Here is a 22211-nt window from a genome sequence, read left to right as displayed (position 1 = left end):
AACGTTGGATCTGAATGACTATAAGTGTCTTTAATGTTTTGATGTAGGGGCAGAACTGATAGGTTCTTACTGTTGATCACTATTCAATAACTTCTACTGGAAAGCAATGGCATGTTAATGTCATGTGAAGTGAACTCCAGAATGGATTTGCTGTGATGCCCTTCAGAGTTAAATAGCCATTAAATCAACCACTGCAGCCATTCTGCAACACACACAAACAAAACTTTTAAAATATCATGTTAAACACAAGAACAAAGAGAGAATAAATATTTTTTAAAAATCCATTCAGCTCATCTCATTTCCTAGTTCAATAACCCTCTCATCATGAAACAAGACTTGGAAATGAGATGAAGTAACCACTTCTATCTGCACACATTATCTTCACAAAAGGAGGAGAAAGCAATGAAGGAAGACTTGAGTGTAAGGAATAATGTATGATTATTCTCTTCACTCAAATAAGTATAATTTATTATCCTTTTGTTGTATTCTAATGGTATTGTCTCTACAGAACTGTGAGAACATATGATTAATACAATGAAAAGACTTGGCTGATTGAGTGCAGATGTATCAGACTGATTTTACATGTCGAATTTGAGCTGATATCCCCTGTATTTGACACTACTCATTTTCAACATAAGCTATTAAAATTGAAACAGTTGCAAGTCAAACATATTTGATTTACAATTCAGAATTTTTTTTATAACATTATTCTAAAGTATTGCCTGTAATCTTCACTGACAAAAACAAAATCAGGCAGGATTTAAAACCACTGCTGCGCTTAATCCTATTTGTTATCTCACTGCTGGGTTTGGTTACAATTCCTCCCTAAGTGTCTGTTCAGATCTCACAAAAACCAGTACAAACTAACCTTCTCATCCCAGATGTTACAGTGCAAGGCAAGAGGATGAGGGCAAATCGCACAAATTATTAAGGCCAGCAATCTGTGCGACACCTCCTTTTAGATGGGCCACAGGCAAAAGTCACAGAGTGGATGTGTGACAGTTTTTTTACATGGAACTGTGGAAGACTAGAATCTGGGCAAAGTCACTGGCAGACAATTATTCAATGGTCTTTACTTAGGTTGTTAGGTCAGGCTTTCAATAGTCCCAAAGTACACTGTGTCTCTATTTTAGTAATACATTCCACAATGTTAAAACAGGAAGCTATCATGAACATTTTAGCATGATCTAACAAGTTTTACCCTGAAATGATTGATAATCAATTATTTTTCAACCAATGCAAACCATTGAGTATTAAGACTTGATGAAAATTTCTTTAAAGGGTCATGCAAAAGGTTTGTCATGAGTACACATAGGAGAATTAAATGGACAGAAAGCTTTAGGGAAAATGGTAGGTTGGTGAATTCAAAAGGTGGCTTTGAATGAAAATTGGAATAACCAAATATTAAGAATCATTTAGTGCAAAGGCTGAGAGCATAAACCAGGGAAAACATCAGTGATGGGGCAGGCATTAGTTGATAAGGATGTTAAAGAGCTGTTATGAATTGGAAAAGCTTTATGTCTTGAATGATTCAATGGCAGAATGGAGGGTGCCCTAAATTCTGTTAATTTTCTGAATAATAGTACCATAGAATTGGTTCTGCTAGCTGGCTTGAGGAAGCAGACCTAAGAGTGTCAATACCTATAGCTGGCTTAGACCTAGATCTCCCAGAATCTGAAGTGAAATAGTGCCAATTCCTGGATTCCATATTGGGTTATGATAACTTACTCAGAAACATATAAGTGCATGAAGTTCATTATAACTTCATCAAAGTAGACATTAAAAAGCATTCCTGATATTTTCCTCAAAAGGAAAGTCAGTTTAAGGGTTTGGGGAGAGGTTTGGCTTTGCAGAGGAGAGGTGTGTGGAGGGGGAAAAAATGAGACTGCAGTCGGGGGTGGCAAGTGGCATGAAATCTGCAATGAGAGTGGGAATGACAAGAGGGTTAAAGAGTGACAGGATGATTGAATGAGGTGGGGTAGTGAGGCAGTCTGTGGGGTTGGGGGTAGGAGAGAAGGAGGTTGCAAAGGGGTGAGAAAGATGGATGTTACCAACAGAATTGGGAGAGAGTCAGGGTGCAAGTGAGAAAGAAAGTGGGTTTGCAAGTTGCTATTGGAGAGAAAGGGAGGGTGCAGAGCTGGGAAGAGAGACCACAAGAGAGAGGATGTGCGAAAGAGGGAGTTTGCAAGAGGTGGAAGGAGAAAGAGGGATGTTGCAAGCAATTTGGGAAGAAGGGGAAGCTGTGTGGAGAGGGATGAAAGAGAGGGAGGCTGAATGGGTAGGAAGGAAGGAGATGGAAATTTCAAAGAAAGGCGTTTTAAGCCAGCTAACTGGAAGCCTGGAAAATTTGAAATCACTCAGGTAATGAATTACCTATAGTTGGGAGTAGCGATATCATGTGGATAAATGCAATGTTATCCACTTTGGTAACAAAAATAGGAAGGCAGATTATTATCTAAATAGTGGCAGTTTAGGAAAAAATGAGGAGCAACAAGGCCTCTGTGTCTTAGTGGAACAGTTGCTGAAGGTTGGCATGCAGGTGAGTGGCAGTGAGGAAAGCTAATGGCATACTCCCCTTCATAGCGAGAGGATTTGAGTATCGGAGTAAGGAAGTCTGCAGTTATACAGGGCCTTAGTGAGGCCACACCTTAAATATTTTGTGCAGTTTTGGTCTCCTAGTCTGAGGAAGAACATCCTTGCTATTGAGGTAGTCTGGCGAATGTTCACCAGACTGATTCCCGGGATGGCAGGACTGAAATATGAGGAAAGACTGGATCGACTGGGCTTGTAATCACTGGATTTTAAAAGAATGGGTTTTTTTTTTGCGGGGGAGCGGAGGAGATGTCATAGAAACATGAAATCCTGTTGAGACTTGACAGGCTAGATGCAGGAAGAATGTTCCCAGTGTTGGAGAAGTCCAGGATTAGGGGTCACAATCTAAGAATAAGGGGTAAGCATTTCTTCACTTGGAGTTGTGAACCTCTCCCACAGGAAGCTGTTGGTGCCAGTTCATTAGATATATTTCAGAGGGAGCTGGACATAGCCCTTGTGGCTAAAGAGATCAAGGCGTATGGGGAGAGGGCAGGAATGGGACGCTGAGATTGCATGATCAGCCATGACCGTATTGAATGGTGCTGCAGGCTCAAAGGACCGAATGCCCTATTCCTGCACCTGTTTTCTATGTTTACACATAAATGTCGAACCTCTATCAGGAGACTGCATATGCTCAAGGGTTGCCTTATGGGAGAAATGTGCAGTGAATACGGTGTATGAATACTATGTCAATTGTAAAATTTAAATCTGAGATGCAGTAAAAAGGATAATAACTGCATGGTTAAAGTAGTTAAGCTTTATGAATTTGTAATGGGAAGGCAACAGCTGTGACCTCACAGATATGAACGGTATGTTTAAGGTAATGCCTTTTTGTATATAGAAATATGTATTAGTTTTTTTGAGAAACATCTTTTGTTGCTAGCTTATGACTGTGCTCTTAAGCTAAGTTAAATACTGCCATTGAGGAAACAAGGATTTTCTTGAGTGCTGTGGTTTTAAATTTAATGCACCATTAACATTGATTTAATTCTCCTAATTTAACTTTTATGTGATTCTAAACAGCCCATACATCAGTGCAAGTACAGAAGGTAATGTTACTACATGACTAATAAATCAAATAGTAAGAGTGAGAAAGGAGCCCTTGAAAACCAAAACGTACCCAATGACGATCAAAAAGTAGACCCTAGAAAAATTACTTCATACCCTGGTGACCAGGAGAGCATTGAAGGTGTAATCTTTGGTGTCAGTTTACATAGGGATTTGCTTTTGTTAACGTGGACTCAGAGTATAACGACAAGGGATGAACAAATGTGTAACAAGATGAAGTAAAGATTTGTAGAAATGATATAACGTTTGTAATAGGTTGTACAGATGGATACGAACAATTGCTTTGATAAATTTTAAATAATGGACATTTTTCAACCAATTTCCAAATATTAAATGATATCAAAAGTTTCAACATTTTCATAACTATTAAAATCAGAAGCAAATATCTTATATTTCAATTATTTTTTTTCTTTTGTAGAAATGATACCGACATTTCCAAGTGCAATGAAAGGTGAGAAGGGTCCATCAGGAGAGCCTGGTGCAAGAGGACCAACTGGGCCGCCTGGTCTGCCAGGAATACCGGGACGTGATCTTCAAGGGCCAGTCGGAAAACCAGGTCTGCCAGGTCAACCAGGTTTTCCAAGTGTTGGGAAGCCTGGAATGCCAGGAATGCCAGGTAAACCAGGAGAGATGGGATTGCCAGGTCGCAAAGGTGACATGGGACCAAAAGGAGAACAAGGGCCAATGGGACCACCAGGACCACAAGGACTACCAGGTCCTTCAGGAATGCCTGGATTTGGGAAGCCAGGTAGACCAGGATTGCCAGGAAAACAAGGGCCAAGAGGAGAGCCAGGACAGAAAGGAATGCCAGGATTGCCAGGTCCTGTAGGACCAAAGGGAATACCAGGAATAGGTATAGCTGGATTACCAGGCTTAAGGGGACCACAAGGGCTACCTGGACAACCAGGGCCTGCAGGTCTACCAGGCATCTCAAAAGCAGGATTTAGTGGTCTTCCAGGAGCTCCGGGAGCCCCAGGCAAACAAGGATTCCCAGGTCAACCAGGATTGCAAGGTTTTCCAGGGCCCCGTGGTGTCCAAGGACCTCCAGGAATGCCAGGTATTGGAAAGCCAGGTCAAGATGGACTTCCTGGTCAACCTGGCTTTCCAGGGGCCAAAGGTGAGAAAGGACTACCTGGTTTACAAGGGCCCCCAGGAATATCAGGAGCCGGAAAACCAGGGTTTCCGGGTCCAAAAGGTGAACGTGGTCAGCCTGGGCCTCCGGGGAAGCAGGGATTTAAAGGTGAACCTGCGGCTGCTGGTGCTCCTGGAATTCCTGGAGCTCCAGGTGCAAGAGGACTGCCTGGGCCTCCAGGTCAAATTGGACCTCCGGGCGGTTTGGGTTTCCCAGGAGTGAAAGGAGAGTATGGGCAGCCTGGTGCTCAAGGCCCTCCAGGCCCAAAGGGGGAAGCTGGTATCCAGGGTTTGCCAGGTATACCCGGGTATCCTGGTGAAGATGGGCAACCAGGTCCACGAGGATTGCCAGGACCAACAGGACCAAAAGGAGATATGGGACATAAAGGCCCATCTGGTTTGCCTGGACGACCAGGAATACCAGGATTGAAAGGGGAAGTTGGGTTTCGTGGAGAGAAGGGTATCCAAGGCCCCACTGGAATACCCGGGATTGCTGGTCCGGGTGGTCCAATAGGGCCACCAGGTCTTCCTGGGCCAAAAGGAGAGAAAGGCCTACCAGGGCCACCAGGGCTACCTGGCATAGGGAAACCTGGAATTCCAGGACACATTGGACCAACAGGAAAACCTGGTCCAGAAGGTCTCAAAGGATTGTCAGGAGCACCAGGCCCTCCTGGCCCTCCAGGACCTCCAGGTCCACCAGGCCCACCAACTGATATAAGACAGTTTCAACTTCCAGAGATGGGGCCAGGAATTGATGGCATTAAGGCACCACAAGGATATGCTCAGCCAAGTAAAAAAGGGAAACCTATAGGAATTAGTCCGGAGATGCCTGCATTCACTGCGAAGCTAACAATACCTTTCCCGCCAGCAGGATCTCCTGTCAAATTTGATAAAATCTTATACAATGGCAGACAAAGCTACAACCCGCAAACTGGCATTTTTACATGTGAGATACCAGGAATTTATTATTTTTCATATCATGTTCATTGCAAAGGTGCTAATGTATGGGTAGCATTATACAAGAACAATGAACCACAAATGTATACTTACGATGAATACAAGAAGGGGATTCTTGACCAAGCTTCTGGGAGCTCAGTTCTTGAACTCATGCATGGTGACAAAGTCTGGATACAGCTTCCGTCTGAACAGGCAGCAGGACTTTATTCAGGCCCTTATGTGCATTCATCATTTTCTGGATATTTATTGTATCCAATGTAAAAACAAATGTAAACCAGTAAAGCTTTTAAAACATGGTCTTTGTTATCTTACAGAAGTTAAATTTTCACTACAAAAGCAATCACTGACATTTGTAGGATGATTAACTGTCATTCTTTCTTTTATTGGAAGGTCATTGCTAGGAGAACCCAAAGAAAGAATAGACTTGTCTGTTTTACACATTCTAAATGCGCATTAAAGTGTTGGAAAACACAGAATAATACTCCAAGACCCAAGACTGAATTCAAATCAATGAAATAAAAAGTACACGTTCTGCTAGGAACCCTAAGTGTAAAATTGCAAATCGTCTGCATGCTTCTCAAACTTAACTCACATCTGCACGAGGGAACTATTTAGAACAATTGCAACTAATTTTCCAATCACAATCAGAGTTATTAAAAGCACATCGAATATAAGAATAGAGTCAAAATAGCATATCGATGTAGGGGGTATCTAATTAAGTTTGGAGTTGAGGTAAGTTTTCAGTTTAGTGTTAACATATACCTAAATGGTATATTCTACTTATTTTATACATTTGTTGGGTGCAACATGGATTTCCTAGGAGCAATTGTGTCTCTTTACAAGAGCAAATTCACACAAATAGAAACAACTTAAAGAAAATGGCTGAATTGCAAAAAAAGAGGGAAAAGGGATAAAAGACTGTTTTCATTTCTAAAGTATGATTAAACATGAACAAATTATTGTGGTATCTCCTTCATCTGGTAAACAGTAAGGAGGTCATAGCAATACATCAAGGATTTAAAGCAGCCTACCATGTACTGAGCTGCAACATTTGTCATCCACCTTTCCAGTGAAAAATAATACATTTGATCAGCAGAGGCCTGAACACCGATAAAATGCGATGAACAACAGGTTTCTTGTGAAACATGTAGAAATTGATTTTCTTCTGAGGAGAGGGAAGATGAAAGATTTTTGTGCAGTCCACTGTAGCCTTGCAATTTCTGTTCATTAGCTCTTTTTAAAAAAATAGTAAAATGCTAGTATTTATCCAATGTCTGCACTTAGGCACTTCCACACCACTTAGGTGAAACAGCCTAGAGCCATAGATGTAGACTGTACAGAGAGTGGCAAAAAAAACTATTTTGGATTAGGCATTTCTTTAATAAATGCATGAATTAGCAGGTCAGTTGCAAATAAATACACTAGGATACCCATAAATAGATACAACACTGTGGGCTTTTTAATTACCAAATGATTATAATTTTGAATGTGCAAAACATGCTTGTACCACCATTTCTATCTGATGTTAAAAGAAAGTTTTATGCCAGTTATACATTGCTTTATTTTTGTTTTTTAAATATATGTGTAAAGAGCTCATCAAGCTTTCAACCTATAGAAAAACAAATGTTTTGTCCAAGATTACCTGAACCAGGCATAAAAGCTGAAGTACATAACTACAGTTTGCTGATGACTTCTACCAATTGTAACTATGAATAAAATTTCCAGCTTTTCAACAATAATTTATTTGTTTTACTACTGATTGTCTAAAGTTGTATATGAGCAGAAAGGCTGCATCAAAATGTGAAATGTTTCAAACGAGAGCCAAATAAGATGCTAGAGCAATTTGTTCATTTGAAATAAAATTTCTGTTGCTCATGCCAACTTTTCATCAGCTTTTCACAAATTGAATCATTCACAATGTTTTTACAGCTTGAGAGATTTATCATGTTTCCTTTCATTCAACGGTTTGAATTGAAATCATTTTTGACTTTAATTCCAATTAAGTTTCCATGAAATACAAGGGAATTTGAACCTTTAATGAGACTGGATTAAAGATTTAGCCATTGGATTAAATTTTTCCAACCTTACTCCTTGACACCTTCTTGATAGCTCACAATTTATGATAAACAGCTCAAAAATGGTGTGTTGATTTGGTTTTAATTGACACTGTATCAGTACGTCAATTTTGGTTGTGTTTCTACATATAGGAATAATCTTGTTTGATTTACTTTTGTCAGGCTTTATTTTGCAGGAAACTATTTTGGTGTGTCACAATGTAACCTTTTTATAGCATTAAGTACTGTGGAATTTTTACTTTTATAATGATCATTTTCATGGAAATTTTTTTAAAGGAGTTATAATGACTCAGTGTGTTGGTGTTACACTTATCATATCATAACGTTATGGGCTTTAAGGTTACACCATTATTTCCTCAATCCTGCATCATTCCAAACTCACCATGCCAGACAGGGAGAGGCAGTGACTGGAGAATAAAGAAAATTTATCAATTCTCCACAGTAAAAGGCATAATCAGAATCTGTGAACAAATCATCTATCTATGGTTTCAATGTAGAAGCTATGTTGAGGGGAGTGACCAGGACAAAATGTAGGCAATTGAACAATAGAGTATAGTTAACAAAATTTCAACATAAAGCATAAAATGACCAAATTTTAAAATCTTGCCAAAGTATGTATAGAATATGTATTCTACATGCAGCCTGTCAGTCAGTCATGGTGTTTTCACTTTTGATTACATTCAGGGTCTTACAGAAATCAATGTAATTTTTCCCCCTCTGGCGACTAATGCTTACACTGTATTATCTAAACTTTTTTGTACTGAATTGGAAATTATTGTATTAAATATTTAAACACGTTTTCAGATTCGTTTTGAGAAGAATCTTTTGTTTTGTGAAATGCTTATTTATATTTTCCTTTGTGATGCTGAGGTTTGTTGGGATTATGTTAAGTGAATGTGTAATTTTGCAGTAAGCAATAATGAAATACCTCAACAAGCCTTCACTTTTTACTTTCATTCAAAATAAATCGATAGGATCTCAATTGTCGTGATTGTTGATTGGCTGGGGTTTTCGAAAAACAGCAGGAGATATTGCTCTTCCCAAGTTTAATTAGCTCAGTATTGTTTACCCTTTTAAAAATTACTTTAAGTAAAATTCACAATTGGTTGGGCCAGAGAACAATATGGAGAACCACCTAAGAATGAAGTTCTTAAAAATACACTGAAGATTGTGGTGCAGTATTAGCAACCCTACCCCTACACTGGGAGGTCTGGGGTTAAGTCCCACCTGTTCAAGAGATGTGTAATAACTTAAAAATATATGGGTTAATATAATTAACCGATCATTAGCAGAGATAAGAACACAAGAACTAGGAGCAGGAGTAGGCAATTCAGTCCTTCAAGACTGGTCCGCCATTTGCTATAGTCATGGCTGATCTTGTTTTGGACACAACTTTCCTATTCACTTTCCATAACCCTTCAACCCCAATACTAATTAAAACTCTTGACTATCTCCTTAATGTCCCAGTATCCCCTGCACTCTCTGAGTCGTGATTTCCACAGATTCGTGACCCTTTGAAAGTAGTAGTTTCTCCTCATCCATTTTAAATCAACTAACTCTTATCATAAAACTATGACACTTCCTTCTGGATTGCCCCACATGAGGAAGCATCCTTTCTATGTCTATCCTTTCTTGGTCAATCCCGTTAGCATCTTGTACATCTCAATTAAATTTCCTCTCATTCTTCTGAACTCCAGTGAGTACAGAAATTTCTCAATTGTTCTACATAACACGAATCCCTCATCTCTGGAATCAATCTAGTGAACATCCTCTAAACTTCCTCCAGCTACATCCTTCCTCAAGTAAAGGGACCTAAATCCAGGCTCAGATATAGTAGAATCAAATGGTAGGAGCAAGAGTCTGACCTCAGACTAAATGTACGTAGCCTGCTATCTTAAGGAGAAGCCAAAGAATAACAACAACATATACTTAAATAGCACCTTTAAAGAAAAGCCCTCAGCATCAACCTTAAAACTCAATCCTGTAATCTCCACCCCAGATCAGATATTGTTTATTTTGAAACTCAGCCAAGCATTCACAATAACTTTAGCTGTAATAAGACCTAACAAATGGAGTCCATTAAAACAGAGAAACTCTGTGTCCTCTCAAAGCTACACCTAATGTCTTGTCAAAGTGTTCCAGGATCAGATTTGTTTTTTGTTTAAGTGAAAGATTCAGATAACTTTTTCTAAATTAAATCGGCTCTTTGTTTTTAAAATCATGATATATCATTACATTAGAAATCACAAACAACATTTTCTTCAGTTTTGAATAAAAGGGGGAGGACTCTACTGCATCTCAACACTTACATAATGCTGATCAAAGAAATTTTCAGGACAAAGTCCCAGAACCAAATCACTACAGTTAAAAACACATCTAACTTACAATATAATATTTAATGACCAAAATGAAAAAAAAAGACCATTGAACAACAACCAAAAAAAAGTCTGTTAATGAAGAAATTCCAGGCGTACATTCTCCCCTCAGGATAGATCACAACTTAAGGTTCCATGAACAAAGTCTCCTGCCAAATGCCAATTGCCCACAATGAAGTAGGCAATAGTCAGGTCCACGCCCCCCAACAAACCACCCTCCCGTCCTGGCAACTTCCCCTGCCACTGCAGGAATTGCAAAATCTGTGCCCACACCTCCTCCCTCACCACCATTTAAGGCCCCAAAGGAGCCTTCCACATCCAAAGTTTCACCTGCACATCCACCAATGTCATTTTTTGCATCTGTTGCTCCCGATACGGCCTCCTCTACATTGGGAAGGCTGGATGCCTCCTCACAGAGCGCTTCAGGGAACATCTCCGGGACATCTGCACCAATCAACCCCACTACCCTGTGGCCCAAAATTTCAACTCCCCCACCCACTTTGCCGAGGACATGCAGGTCCTGGGCCTTCGCTGCTCCCTCACCACTCGACGACTGGAGGAAAAACGCCTCATCTTCCGCTTTAGAACATTTCAACCCCAGGGCATCAATGTGGATTTCACCAGTTTCCTCATTCCTCCCCCACCCCCACCTTACCTCAGTTCCAACCTTCCACTTCAGCACTGTCCTCATGACCTGTCCTACCTGCCAATCTCCCTTCCCACCTATCTGCTCCACCTTCCCTTCTGATCCATCCTCACCCCCATTCACCTGTTGTACTCTTTGCTACCTTTTCCCCAGCCCCCCCACCTCCCCATTTATCTCTTCCCCCCTGGAGGCTTCCTGCCTTTATTCCTGATGAAGGGCTTTTGCCCAAAACATCGATTTTCCTGCTCCTTGGATGCTGCCTGACCTGGTGTGCTTTTCCAGCACCACTCTGATCTGAACAAATAGTGGGCTGCTACAGGCACCTTTATCCTGGGGCACCAAAAACATCCCAGATTGTGTAAATGGGGTCACAGTCCTGGAATGGGGACCACGTGCTACTTCTAAATACCTCACACACACCCCCTCCCACCCCATTCCAACATGGGCATATCTATGAAAATGTGGGTCTTCATTTTGAGTGCTGCCCAAAGAATGAAGTTGAAGGTGATGACAATGGAACAACACTAGAACACTTCCATGATTTGAGACATTCTCAATTAGATTAATATGATAGAAAATTGATGTGCTCATATTAGTGTAGCAGGGAACACTATCTTTATCAGGTCATTCATTGGCATGAATCTAAAAACTGCATGAACAGCAATGCTATAAATAATTTAACGGTTACAGAATGATAATTCTCAGTTGTGCACTGGGAAACTCCAGCCTCAAATACACAAAGGAATGAGAATAAGATATTTTGAGTGTTATTTTCACAATTAGTGACACATTTAGCTTGGAGAGTTGGATAGTGAAAACAACAAGTAGCTAACGTCTGAAAGGATGTGGACAACTGAAAGGAATTGGCAAGAGACAAATACCACGAACTGTAAAGAGCATTGCACCTTTAATTACACATGCATCAACAATCTCACAAAAGGATTAGTTGCCAAAGCAATCCATTACATTTGCTATGATTAATTAGATTTGAAGAGGTGTTTGGAGCTCAAGGACTATAGCAGTGATGAGTGTGTTAAGCAAAAGAAGCACAATGTCAACAAGAAATGCTAATTAAATTTTGTGCATTATGCGAAAGGTTTTCACCAGTAAGCTGGTAAAACCTGTTCAAAGTGTTGGAAGTGATCAGAATTGACTGAAGAGAAAAAAAAAGGAACTATAGCTGTATACGCAGGATGGACGACTACAGTAGGAAAGTATTGGTGAATCTAAATATGCTGTAATTGGACGTGGGGGCAACACAAGGTCCTCACCATTGCTCTTTTCAATCTACCTATGGAAGGAAATTTTTAAAATTTTTGATTAGGATGTGGGTATTGCTGACCAGAACAGCGTTAACGTTGTCTGATTTCTAAGAATAGTTAAAGGTCAGCCACTTTGAGGGGGTCTGGAGTCAAATGTAGGCCAGATTAGGTAAAGACAGGAGATTCCTTTAATGAAGGGCATTAGTGAACCAGATAGTTTTACAACAATTAATACACAGTTATCATTAGTCTAGCTTCCATTTTCACATTTTATTTGATTGATATTTCATTGTCTGCCGCAGTACAATTCAAATTCATGGATTACTCATCCAGTGACATTACCATGCCACATTTCCCGTCATGAATCACTAGATGAAGTTCAGAAAGGCATTCAAGGAAGATGTCAATTGTTGAAGGCAGTGAAATTTACAGATGACCAATCCCTAGTGTATAGAACATAGCAGATGGTGCAGTTATGAATGAATAGTATGAGCTGGTCATAGAGCTTTAGAGCTGCACAGCATGGAAACAGACCCTTCAGTCCAAAATTAATGTCCTAAATTAATCTACTCCCATTTGCCAGCATTCGACCCATATCCCACTAAACCCTTCCTATTCATGTACCCATCCAGATGCCTTTTAAATGTTTTAATTGTACCAGCCTCCACCACTTAATTTGGCAGCTCATTCCTTACATGCATCACCCTCTATGTGAAAAGATTGCCCTTAAGTCTCTTTTAAACCTTTCCCCTCTTACTTTAAACCTTTGCCCTCTAGCTTTGGGGAAAAGACTTTGGCTATTCACCCTATCCATGCCCCTCATGATTTTATAAATTTTTATGAGGTCACCCCTCAGCCTCCGATGCTCCAGGGAAAATAGTTCCAGACTATTCAGCCTCTCCCTATAGCTCAAACCCTCCAACCCTGGCAAGATTCTTGTAAATTTTTTTCTGAACCCTTTCAAATTTCACAACATCCTTCCAATAGCAGGGTGACCAGAACTGAACACTGTATTCCAAAAGTGGCTTAACCAATGTTCTGTATATCCACAACATGACCTCCCAACTCTCATACTCAGTGCACTGACTAATAAAGGCAAGCATACCAAATACATTCTTCACTATCCTATCTCCTTGGGACTCCACTTTCAAGAAACTATGAACCCGCACTACAAGCTTATAGAATAAAAATGATATAAAAGACAAAAGTCATAAAGATTGACAGAAATAATGATGGGAAAGAAGATGTCAAAAATGAAAAACAACTGGAATAGGTATCATTAAAGAATCTGAGAAGCATCTTGTCAGAATATGGTTACTGCCTTAAATAAATTGAAGCTAGACTAGCAAGGGCAAAAAAATGCAACCTCCAATCATAATGTAGTTAACAGCATAGGAATAAGTAGAAATCTTCTTCAAAAATATCAATACTGTTATGACCTGAAGGTTTGGGGTGCAGGTGGGAAGGTGGTTAATCAGCTCTCCACTGAGCAACTTGGCTGTAACAAAGAATTTGTTATCCCTTTGGCATAGAACTATATTTCACCTCAATAAATATGTCATTACCTAGGTCACCAAAAACAGGGCACCAACTGGAAGGCCTTTTTGAATGAAAAAAAAGAGTAATTTTATTACTTGCTAACCCCAAGAAAGATAATAAAGTCAGGACACTAAATGTGTACACATGCCTAAAGACAATGTTTAAAAGGCAATTGTGTCCAGTATGTAATGCCATTGGTAAAAATGGACTATCTATTTTTGGTCTTCTGATTTCAATACCTGGGACCATCATGGATTAAAACATGGATGTAAAATGGCTGCAATCAAGTGACCAGTTTGGAAACACTTCTGATGAAACCAATAAGAAACAAGAACCAGTTATGAGCCTTACCTAATCTGTTTGCAAGATGCATCAAAACATAGATTTGTATCACTCTGAGTTACATCTTGGACTCGCACCTTGAATACTATGTTGAAATGGCAGCTAATGAGATGTTTTCCCAGTGTCTTTGCCAACATTTATCCCGCAAATCAAATTTATCATCAAGTTATCTGTTTTATTGCTGTGTAGGGCTTTTCTGTGTTGCAAATTGACTGCCACATTTCTTTTTTCTTGTACTATAACATCGACTGTATTTCAAAACTAGTTCATTTGCTGTGACGCACTTTGGAAGCTTTTTAGATAATGTAAAGTACCACAGAGGAACAGATTTGGTCTTTCTACAGGATACAAGTAAAATGTGGTGACTTTTTTGTCCCCTGGAGGAGTATTTTGTATTAGCTTTGTAACTGGAGATAAAGGGCCCTTTTTACCATATGCTCTGGTTGCTGAACCGTAACTTACTATATAGTAGGATGCATGGAGGAGTGTTGGATGATTTCCTTATTTGACGCATGATACAATGAGTCATAAAGTTATGATGTAGCAGTTTGACCGATAGTCCAGAGATTACCTACTTGTTGGTTTTTTTTATAACTTTTATAAATGATATACATTCCAAGTTTGAAAATTGTCCAAGATGATAAGATCTAGAAAAAATGTATTGACCGAATGCAGAAACGTGACTTCAATGGATGGGGGTTTGGGGGGGAGGGGAAGAGAAGAGACACCAAGGGGTGTATAGAATGCAAAAATCAATCCAACATCATGTTGCACTTCTCCACTGAAGTTAAAAGCTTATCCTGTAGGTGTTGGGCTCCAGTAAATGTCATCAGCCCTGCAAATAATCTCAGCTCAACAGCCAAATGCACACTTTCCAGCAGATGTCAGCAAAGAGTAAACAGCAGGAGGAATTTACACGATCTTTCCTGTTTGTAGCCTTAAGAGTAGACACTAATTGACACCTACACTTAACATATGGTGGGGTATTGCCAATAACTCCCTTCAGAATTTGCACTTCTTTCTTGAGATCAGCCCCCAAAATGGAAATAAACTAAATGATTTAAAATGAAAATTTGCCTTTTTGGTAAAGGTCAGCATATTTAATGTCACTCGTTTATTATGCTCCTGAAATCCAAAAGGCAGAAGTGCAGAAAAGGGAAAATCTGGCAACATCGGAACTGATCCTTCCCCACCTAACCATCAGTCACCCTACCCACTTAGCTATTTACCTCATCCAGCTTCCACGTTATTCATTCATCCAATCACCTGCTTACTCACATTGGATATTTAAATGTACCTGACAGAAGGCAGCACAGTAGAAGGGGAGAGAGCATAACTTCTGTGTTAATTCTTGTCTCTACATGAATTCCTATGCTCAGGAATTTTCTGGCTGCAGCTTTAGAAGTCTGGTCTTTTTAAAATGATCCAGGCAAGTGGGTAATTTTCTGTTTGATGAGCATTGAACACTACAGTTCCAGTGTTGATTAGAAGGTTTGGGCCACTGCTTCTATCCTAATTTGCAGGATCAGTTCTCTTCTGTACCTTGATCAAGTGGCTACTCTTGCTGTGAAAGCTTGCATGTTCAATTTAAAATAGGAAGCAGCAGATCACAAAGAGCCAACACTTTGTGTTATTGAGCATGGAGATCCAAATATATGTGTCCAAGGCAATTAATGCAGGGATGGGAAAAGGGGAAAGAGTACTAAGAGGATTTCTTGCACAGCCTAGAGCATGAAGTCTAACAGTACTTCAAAAAAAAGACTTCCCCATTTTGAACCAAACATGACTAGTGCCAGCAAAACAATGATTCATTGTGCGTTTGTTTTTTAAAAACGATCACAAGTATGAGTGACTTGGTTCTCCCTAGCCCAGTGTGGCTTCTATTGCAACCCTACCACTATCTTAACTCAGATCAAGGAACAGGGATTGAACTGTTCTTGCTGTCCTGAGAAGGGGAAGTACAACTATGTCAGAATGTGGTTTTGTTGTTTCTGGAACAGGCAGTAAAGTGAATATTTATTCTTAGAAAATTACTTTTCATAAATTTATTTTTAAACATTCACTTACAAACTGAAGGCCAAAAACAAATATCCTTTGAACAATTAAGAAGCAATAAAAGCAGTCTTTTACTTTCAAGCAACATAATTTTCCATTCAGGTAAACTAGAGTGCTGCTTCTAAATTTGATGATGCAGACAGGAAAGATCTTATGAAGATCAAAGCAGTCATCTTAGTAAATAAGTTACATAACTATGCCCAAACTGAATGGCACAACTGGAAAAATGGCAATTAAATTGCTGAACAGATAATTCCACATTACTAAATCAAAAAACAAACTACAACAAAGCTTCAGAAAGATTCAAAGCTTTTATATTCTTCACTGGAAATATTCTCATCATTTTAAAAATTCAAACTATTAGAAAAGTTCTCAACTTGAACATTAATTTAGTTCTGTTTAAAGTAGTTGCAAGTGACACCACTGAGTACTAACTTCAAGAATCTCCATTTTGATCTGAAAGGAGTAGAGTACCTTTTCAGTCCTGTGGAGGTGTATGAAAATTCAATTTCTTTAGTCCACTATTCAATTTGGGGAAGTTTCTTTTACACTGGGAAATAACTAATGTAACTCCTTTACTCAAAGCAGGAAACTACGGACCAGTTAGCTTAAACATTTGTCATTGGGAAAATGTTAGAAGCTATTATTAGTCGTTATAACAGGACATTTGGGTAAGCTCAAAAGTAATTAGGCATAGCCAACATGGTTTTCTCAAAGGGAAGCTTTAGTTAGCTTATTGAGTTCTTTGAAGTAGTAATTTGTACTCTGGATAAGAATATAATTGACTTAGATTTCCAGAACACATTTGATAAGGTGCCACATCAAAAGTTGTTGCAGAAAAATAAAAAGTTCATGGGTGTCAGAGGTAATGTATGGCATGGATAAAAGATTGGGTATCTAAAAGGAAGCAGAGCGTAGAAATAAATTAGTCTTTTTCAGGCTGGGAGGATGTCATGAATGTCCCACATGGGCCAGTGTTGGGTCCTGAACACTTTACAGTTTACATAGATGATTTGGATGAAGGGATCGAAGGTTGTGTTGTTAAATTTTCTGATGACACAAAGTAAGGTAGGAAAGTGAGTGATAAAAACAAAAAAAGGACAAGGGATCCTATAAGGGGATATGGATAGGTTAACTGAGTGGGCAGAGATCTGGAAAACGATCTATAATATGGGAAATTGTCAATCTTTAATGAAATAATAAAAGAATAGTATTATCTAAGTGACAAAAGGTTGCAGAGCTCACATGCTGAGAGATCGACATGTCCTAGTATATGAATATCGGAGGGCTAGCACACAAGTACAGCAAATAATCAGGAAGGCAGATTGAATGTTATGCTTTACTGTAAAGGAAAATCGAATGCAAGAATGATCAAATGCAAGTTATGCTTCACTTATACATTGGTGAGACTGCATCTAGAGTATTATGTACAGTACTGGTCACTGCACTTACAGAAGGATGTCAATGTCTTGGAAGTTCAAAAAATGTTCACTATCCAATGCCTGGAATGGGTAGATTGCCTTATGTGGAAAGGCTAGACAAACCATGCCTGTACCCTCTGGAGTTTAGAAGATTTACGAGGCAACAACCGAAATGTACAAGTCTGGAGGGTCCTTGAATGGGAGGATCTATTGAAAGGATGTTTCCTGCTTTGGGAGAATCTAGAACTGGGGGCAAAATTTAAACATAAAAGGGGTCACCAAATTAGGACAGATGTGGAAAGAACCTTCAAGAGCTTTTTTGGAATTATCTTCCTCAAAAAAAAATGGATGCAGAACTTTAAGGCAGAGGTAGATAGATTCTTGATTGTCAAGGGGATCGATGCGTATTAGGGATATGCAGGAATGTGGAGGGGAGGTTAAATTCAGGTTAGCCATGATTTTATTGAATGCAAGAGCACATTCAAAAGGGCCAAGTAGCCTAATATTTGTTCCTTGTCTGACCATTCACTATCCAAAATGCCCCATGATGTAATCAGGAATCACCGGCAAAATACCTTTGCCATTTACAGTAATATCAGAAAGGGATGTTCATATCAATTTCACTTTTTTGACAAAGTTTGAGAGGTTTTAATGATGAAATCCCATTTTTGGCTATGATACATTGCTGTCAATAAGAAGCATTTCCAATGCTTATTCTTGCAGGGTGCAAGAAGATAATTCTCAGCCACACAGCAATTGCAATTCACATGTACTTGAGTTACACATGCAGTATTTCTCTTGCACTCAATTTTTCAACAGTTCAACAATTAGTAGTGGTTTGTTTCCCTGGTAATATATATAAAAAAGTAGAACTCCAGTCAGCCTGGGAAGCTGTGTTCAACAGTGTACAGCAGCAATAATTCCAACGATGATTATTTCAAAAATTTCCAGTCAAATCAAAAATTGTATTAGATGATTTCAGCTTCTTCAGAAGCATTTGTTCAGCAGTAATGTTGTGATACATCATCTGCGAATTAAACAGTTCAATTATTAGTGTTCAAAATATACATGGAAATTTCATCTACTAAACCCAAGACAAGCAGCTTTTGTTCTTAACAACACTTCCATTTATAAAACATACATTAGATACACTTAGTTTGGAAGTGACATCATACTGAGTCAGAGTGCTGGGCTTAACTCTTATTTGCAAACCAGAGCAAATTTATCACTAGGATTATTGAAAAACTGGCAGTAGTAATGGTGACAGAATACAGATCCTTTTAAGATCAGCATGAGTACAAACATTTAATTTTTGGAAATAACTATACACCTAAAGAATACTGGAGAAAAGTTCAACGAAACTAATGCGTTTCACCAGCAACTGGGGAACTGCACTATTTATAGAGTGATAGAATCGGCAGTTCATGTTTTCCATTTTAACCAAACGCAAAGTAGTGCAAATCCCCCACAATGTCTAATTCCACACACCAAAACACTGTCATATTAACTCAGCAATAAAGTCTACTTTCAAAATGAATGATTTCCACGTTCCATCCATCATATTGCAGCCCTTAATGACTGTATTAATAGCTTCCTTTTGAGTCTTGCCAAGTGAATGCAGGACTCCTGTCTCTTATTAAAAGTGAAGTTTTCATTGTACTGCTAAATTCAAACACATTTACTTTGAGCCAGCAGTATGAAAACAGAAAAAAGGTCAGTGTGTCAAGATTAGGGATTTGTTTAGTTTCTAACCAAAGATGTTGGACTCTATTTAAAGTCTCAGTCAACTGGGTAAACAGCCAGTCAATCCTCACTTACTCTACCTAGGTCCCATAGAGTTTGCTCTCCTTGGCCTACTGCTGCTGGGGGACTACCTTTAAAATTGCAGTAAGTTCTTATTACTTTTGTCCTGAGCAAGAAAGCCACTGAAGCCAGTGATAGGGAAGGCTATTTCTAAGGAAAAAGGTGCATTTTATTTTAAAAGAAAGATCTTTATTTTGAGGCTGGGGAACAGAAATAATGAGTTTTTTAAAAGCTATTTACAAGGCATAGTGAATATAGTGACTGTAATAAAGTCAGCCAGGTAAACATCATAGAGTAAGAGTTCCCCGATTGCTAAAAGAATCCAGTCTCAAATCAGAGAGCCCTGACTGACAGGTAAAACTAGGAGCATCAGACATCCTGGGCACTCAAAACTGGCTCTGAAGAAGCTGAATCAGTATCAAGGACTCTCCACATACAAATAAAGTGTGACTTGGTGACAGGATACCAGCCTCTGTGGAGTTATTTCAGTGAACACGATGGTAAAGTATAGGAACAATGCTCCTGATGAGCATTCAGATTCTAGAACCACGGGTCACAATCTAAGGATATGGGATATGCCATTTAGGACGGAGATAAAAAGAGAGAATTCTTCATTGAGAATGTGGTGAGCCTGTAGTATTCTCTACAACAGAAAATGGTTAAGGCTAAAATATTGAAAGTCTTCAAGGAGAAATAGTTCATGCTAAAGGAATCAAAGGGATAGAACATACACATGAATAGGTATTGAGTTGGATGATTGGACATGATCATACTGAATGGCAGGGCAGACTTGAAGGGCTAAAAGATCTACTCCTTTCATTTAAAAAAACAAAAGTTGATACTTTTTCCCTTATCTAGCTTCCCCTTAAATGTATTTGAATAGCAATTGAAACAAAGCCTGGTTAAAATTGGAAGTTCTCATTTCTAGCTCAGATGTAATTGGCTGTAAGATCCACATATTCTAATCAGATATTAAAGGACAGCTGTACTGAGGGTGGTTTCACTGATTCCAGATTGAAGTTTACAACCTCAGTGTTCACCCTGGATTTGATTTTCTTTCAACCATTACTGTAAACAATTGATTAATCGATCAATTGTCTTCAGTAATGAAATCATTGATCAATTGAACAAAAACAATAATCATTTCATTCCCCTCCTCGACACTGGTGTGAAAATTACTTGTGAGACAAGTGTCACCCACTTCATAGCAATTAATTGTATGCAAAATAGTTAGGAACACTTTTGAAAGTTATCAGGCATTCTCTTTCAACCTATTATGACTTTTTATTGAACAAAGCAAGATAATACTTTAAAGACAGTGATTCTAATTAAATAAATTGATACCAGGAACTATTTATACGAAGACAACATATGTGTATTAAAAAGAAAGATTTAGAACATCGATTTTCTAAAAGAACCACTGAATGGAATTCTACAAAAAAAAGTGCACTTGTGTGGAAAAACAAATCTTAGACTGAAGCCAGGCAAGTACCAGCTCTAACTAAAATTAATTTAGAACCTTCAACATTCATTAGTGTTGGTTTGGGAACAGTTGTAAGTACAAAGTAGAAAGTACTATGTTTTCTGTTATCTCCCTTTAAATGAGAAATCCAATTTCACAACTTTTATGAAAAGAAGTTGTCTGCAACAGACATAAAACACGGTCTCATTCGGTGGCTTACCTTTCTCATGGCGGACATGGTATCATTGCCATAATAATGCAAAGTGCCATTAGGATTATGGATGTCATATTTAAAGCCAGCTATGTGAACTTTATCACACATAGTAAGTGCCATCGCTATTGCAATAATTCCAGTTGTTGGATACTGTGGTGGCTGTCAGAGACAAGTCAAATGTAAGTGTACTTGAGAAGGCAAAGCTGATAGAAACAAGTTAAGGAAAGAGAAAAGTATTTGTACGTGGCTAATAGATAATGCAAGACATGGAATAAATAATGCAGTATCTAATCATTCCTGCTAAATTTTAAAAACATATTCCAATAATATAAATCAGCCACTTATAAATCTAGGTGAAACTGAACCATCACACGCATCAACAGTGCCTCGGTATTACTGCCATTGACTGAGGTGGGTGAATTCTGGCACAGAGAGCTACTATATTGAATCTGTGGCAAACAGTAAGAGAACTAACAAGCGAGAAAAGCCTACTTCTGCAACATTACAAATCAACTTGTCTCGATACACTCTTCAGGACAGTGATATGGATGACCACCACACAATCTATGTGCTGTGTGGCATTACGCACCACTATCCTAAACGATCCTAGATTCAGCACAGATCCAACAGCTCCATCGAGAACACAGCACCTTCTGTGTGTTATCAGCAACAGCAAAAACTTATTCAATCATGATCTATAAACTCATGCTTCGATATATCCTTCACTATACCATTACAAATCAATAGGTGCCAACCTATCGGATCTACAGGAAAAAGGGCTACATGCAGGCTAAGGAGGAACAGCATGTTAATCAACAGAGCTGAGAGATCATTCAACCAAGGATCTGTGATCTTACCAAATCCAAATGTGAAACAGTGGACAAATAAACAACGAATGGGAGGAGGAACCTTCACAAAACATTCCAAATCCTCAACTAATGGCAAAGTCCAGCACATCACAGAAGGACAAGGGAGAACCATTCCAATCACCTTGCCAGAAGCATCAATTGATCCATCTTGGCCTTTTCCTGGTGTCTCCAAAGTAGCCAGTTTTCAGTCAATTTGATTGACTTTAAATGGTCATCAAGAAATTACTGACTGCACTGGTTACAGCAAAAGATTATAGATCCATACATCATCCCAACAGTCATAATAAAGACTTGTGCAGCTTGTTTCAGAGCACTTACTGGCCAAAGTGTTCTTCCAACTGGTGGCAGAAACTAGCTAACTATCAATCTATTAGCTTAAAATTTATCGTGGGGAAAGCAC

General features: G+C 38.9%; 2 protein-coding genes across 7 annotated transcripts in view; one reads left to right on the top strand and one right to left on the bottom strand.

Annotated features, from left to right (window-relative positions):
* LOC140486377 (uncharacterized) overlaps positions 1-8626 on the top strand; it is a 147307-nt gene extending 138681 nt beyond the window's left edge. For both annotated transcript variants that reach the window (XM_072585425.1, XM_072585426.1), the window contains exon 4: positions 4079-8626. In XM_072585425.1, coding sequence (XP_072441526.1) covers positions 4079-6009 — 1931 coding nt within the window. In that variant the 3' untranslated portion in view covers positions 6010-8626. The remainder of the gene's footprint in view (positions 1-4078) is intronic.
* A 7391-nt stretch (positions 8627-16017) lies between these two features.
* LOC140486376 (type 2 lactosamine alpha-2,3-sialyltransferase-like) overlaps positions 16018-22211 on the bottom strand; it is a 144266-nt gene continuing 138072 nt past the window's right edge. For all 5 annotated transcript variants that reach the window (XM_072585421.1, XM_072585420.1, XM_072585423.1 and 2 more), the window contains 2 exons: positions 20949-21101; positions 16018-18490 (listed from right to left, as the gene is read on the bottom strand). In XM_072585421.1, the coding sequence (XP_072441522.1) occupies positions 18401-18490; positions 20949-21101 (243 nt within the window). In that variant the 3' untranslated portion in view covers positions 16018-18400. The remainder of the gene's footprint in view (positions 18491-20948; positions 21102-22211) is intronic.

The sequence above is a fragment of the Chiloscyllium punctatum genome, chromosome 15 (genome assembly GCF_047496795.1).
Source record: "Chiloscyllium punctatum isolate Juve2018m chromosome 15, sChiPun1.3, whole genome shotgun sequence".
NCBI lineage: Eukaryota > Metazoa > Chordata > Chondrichthyes > Orectolobiformes > Hemiscylliidae > Chiloscyllium > Chiloscyllium punctatum.
The sequence above is the reverse complement of the archived record's forward strand: the minus strand, read 5'-3'. Positions and strand labels throughout refer to the sequence as shown.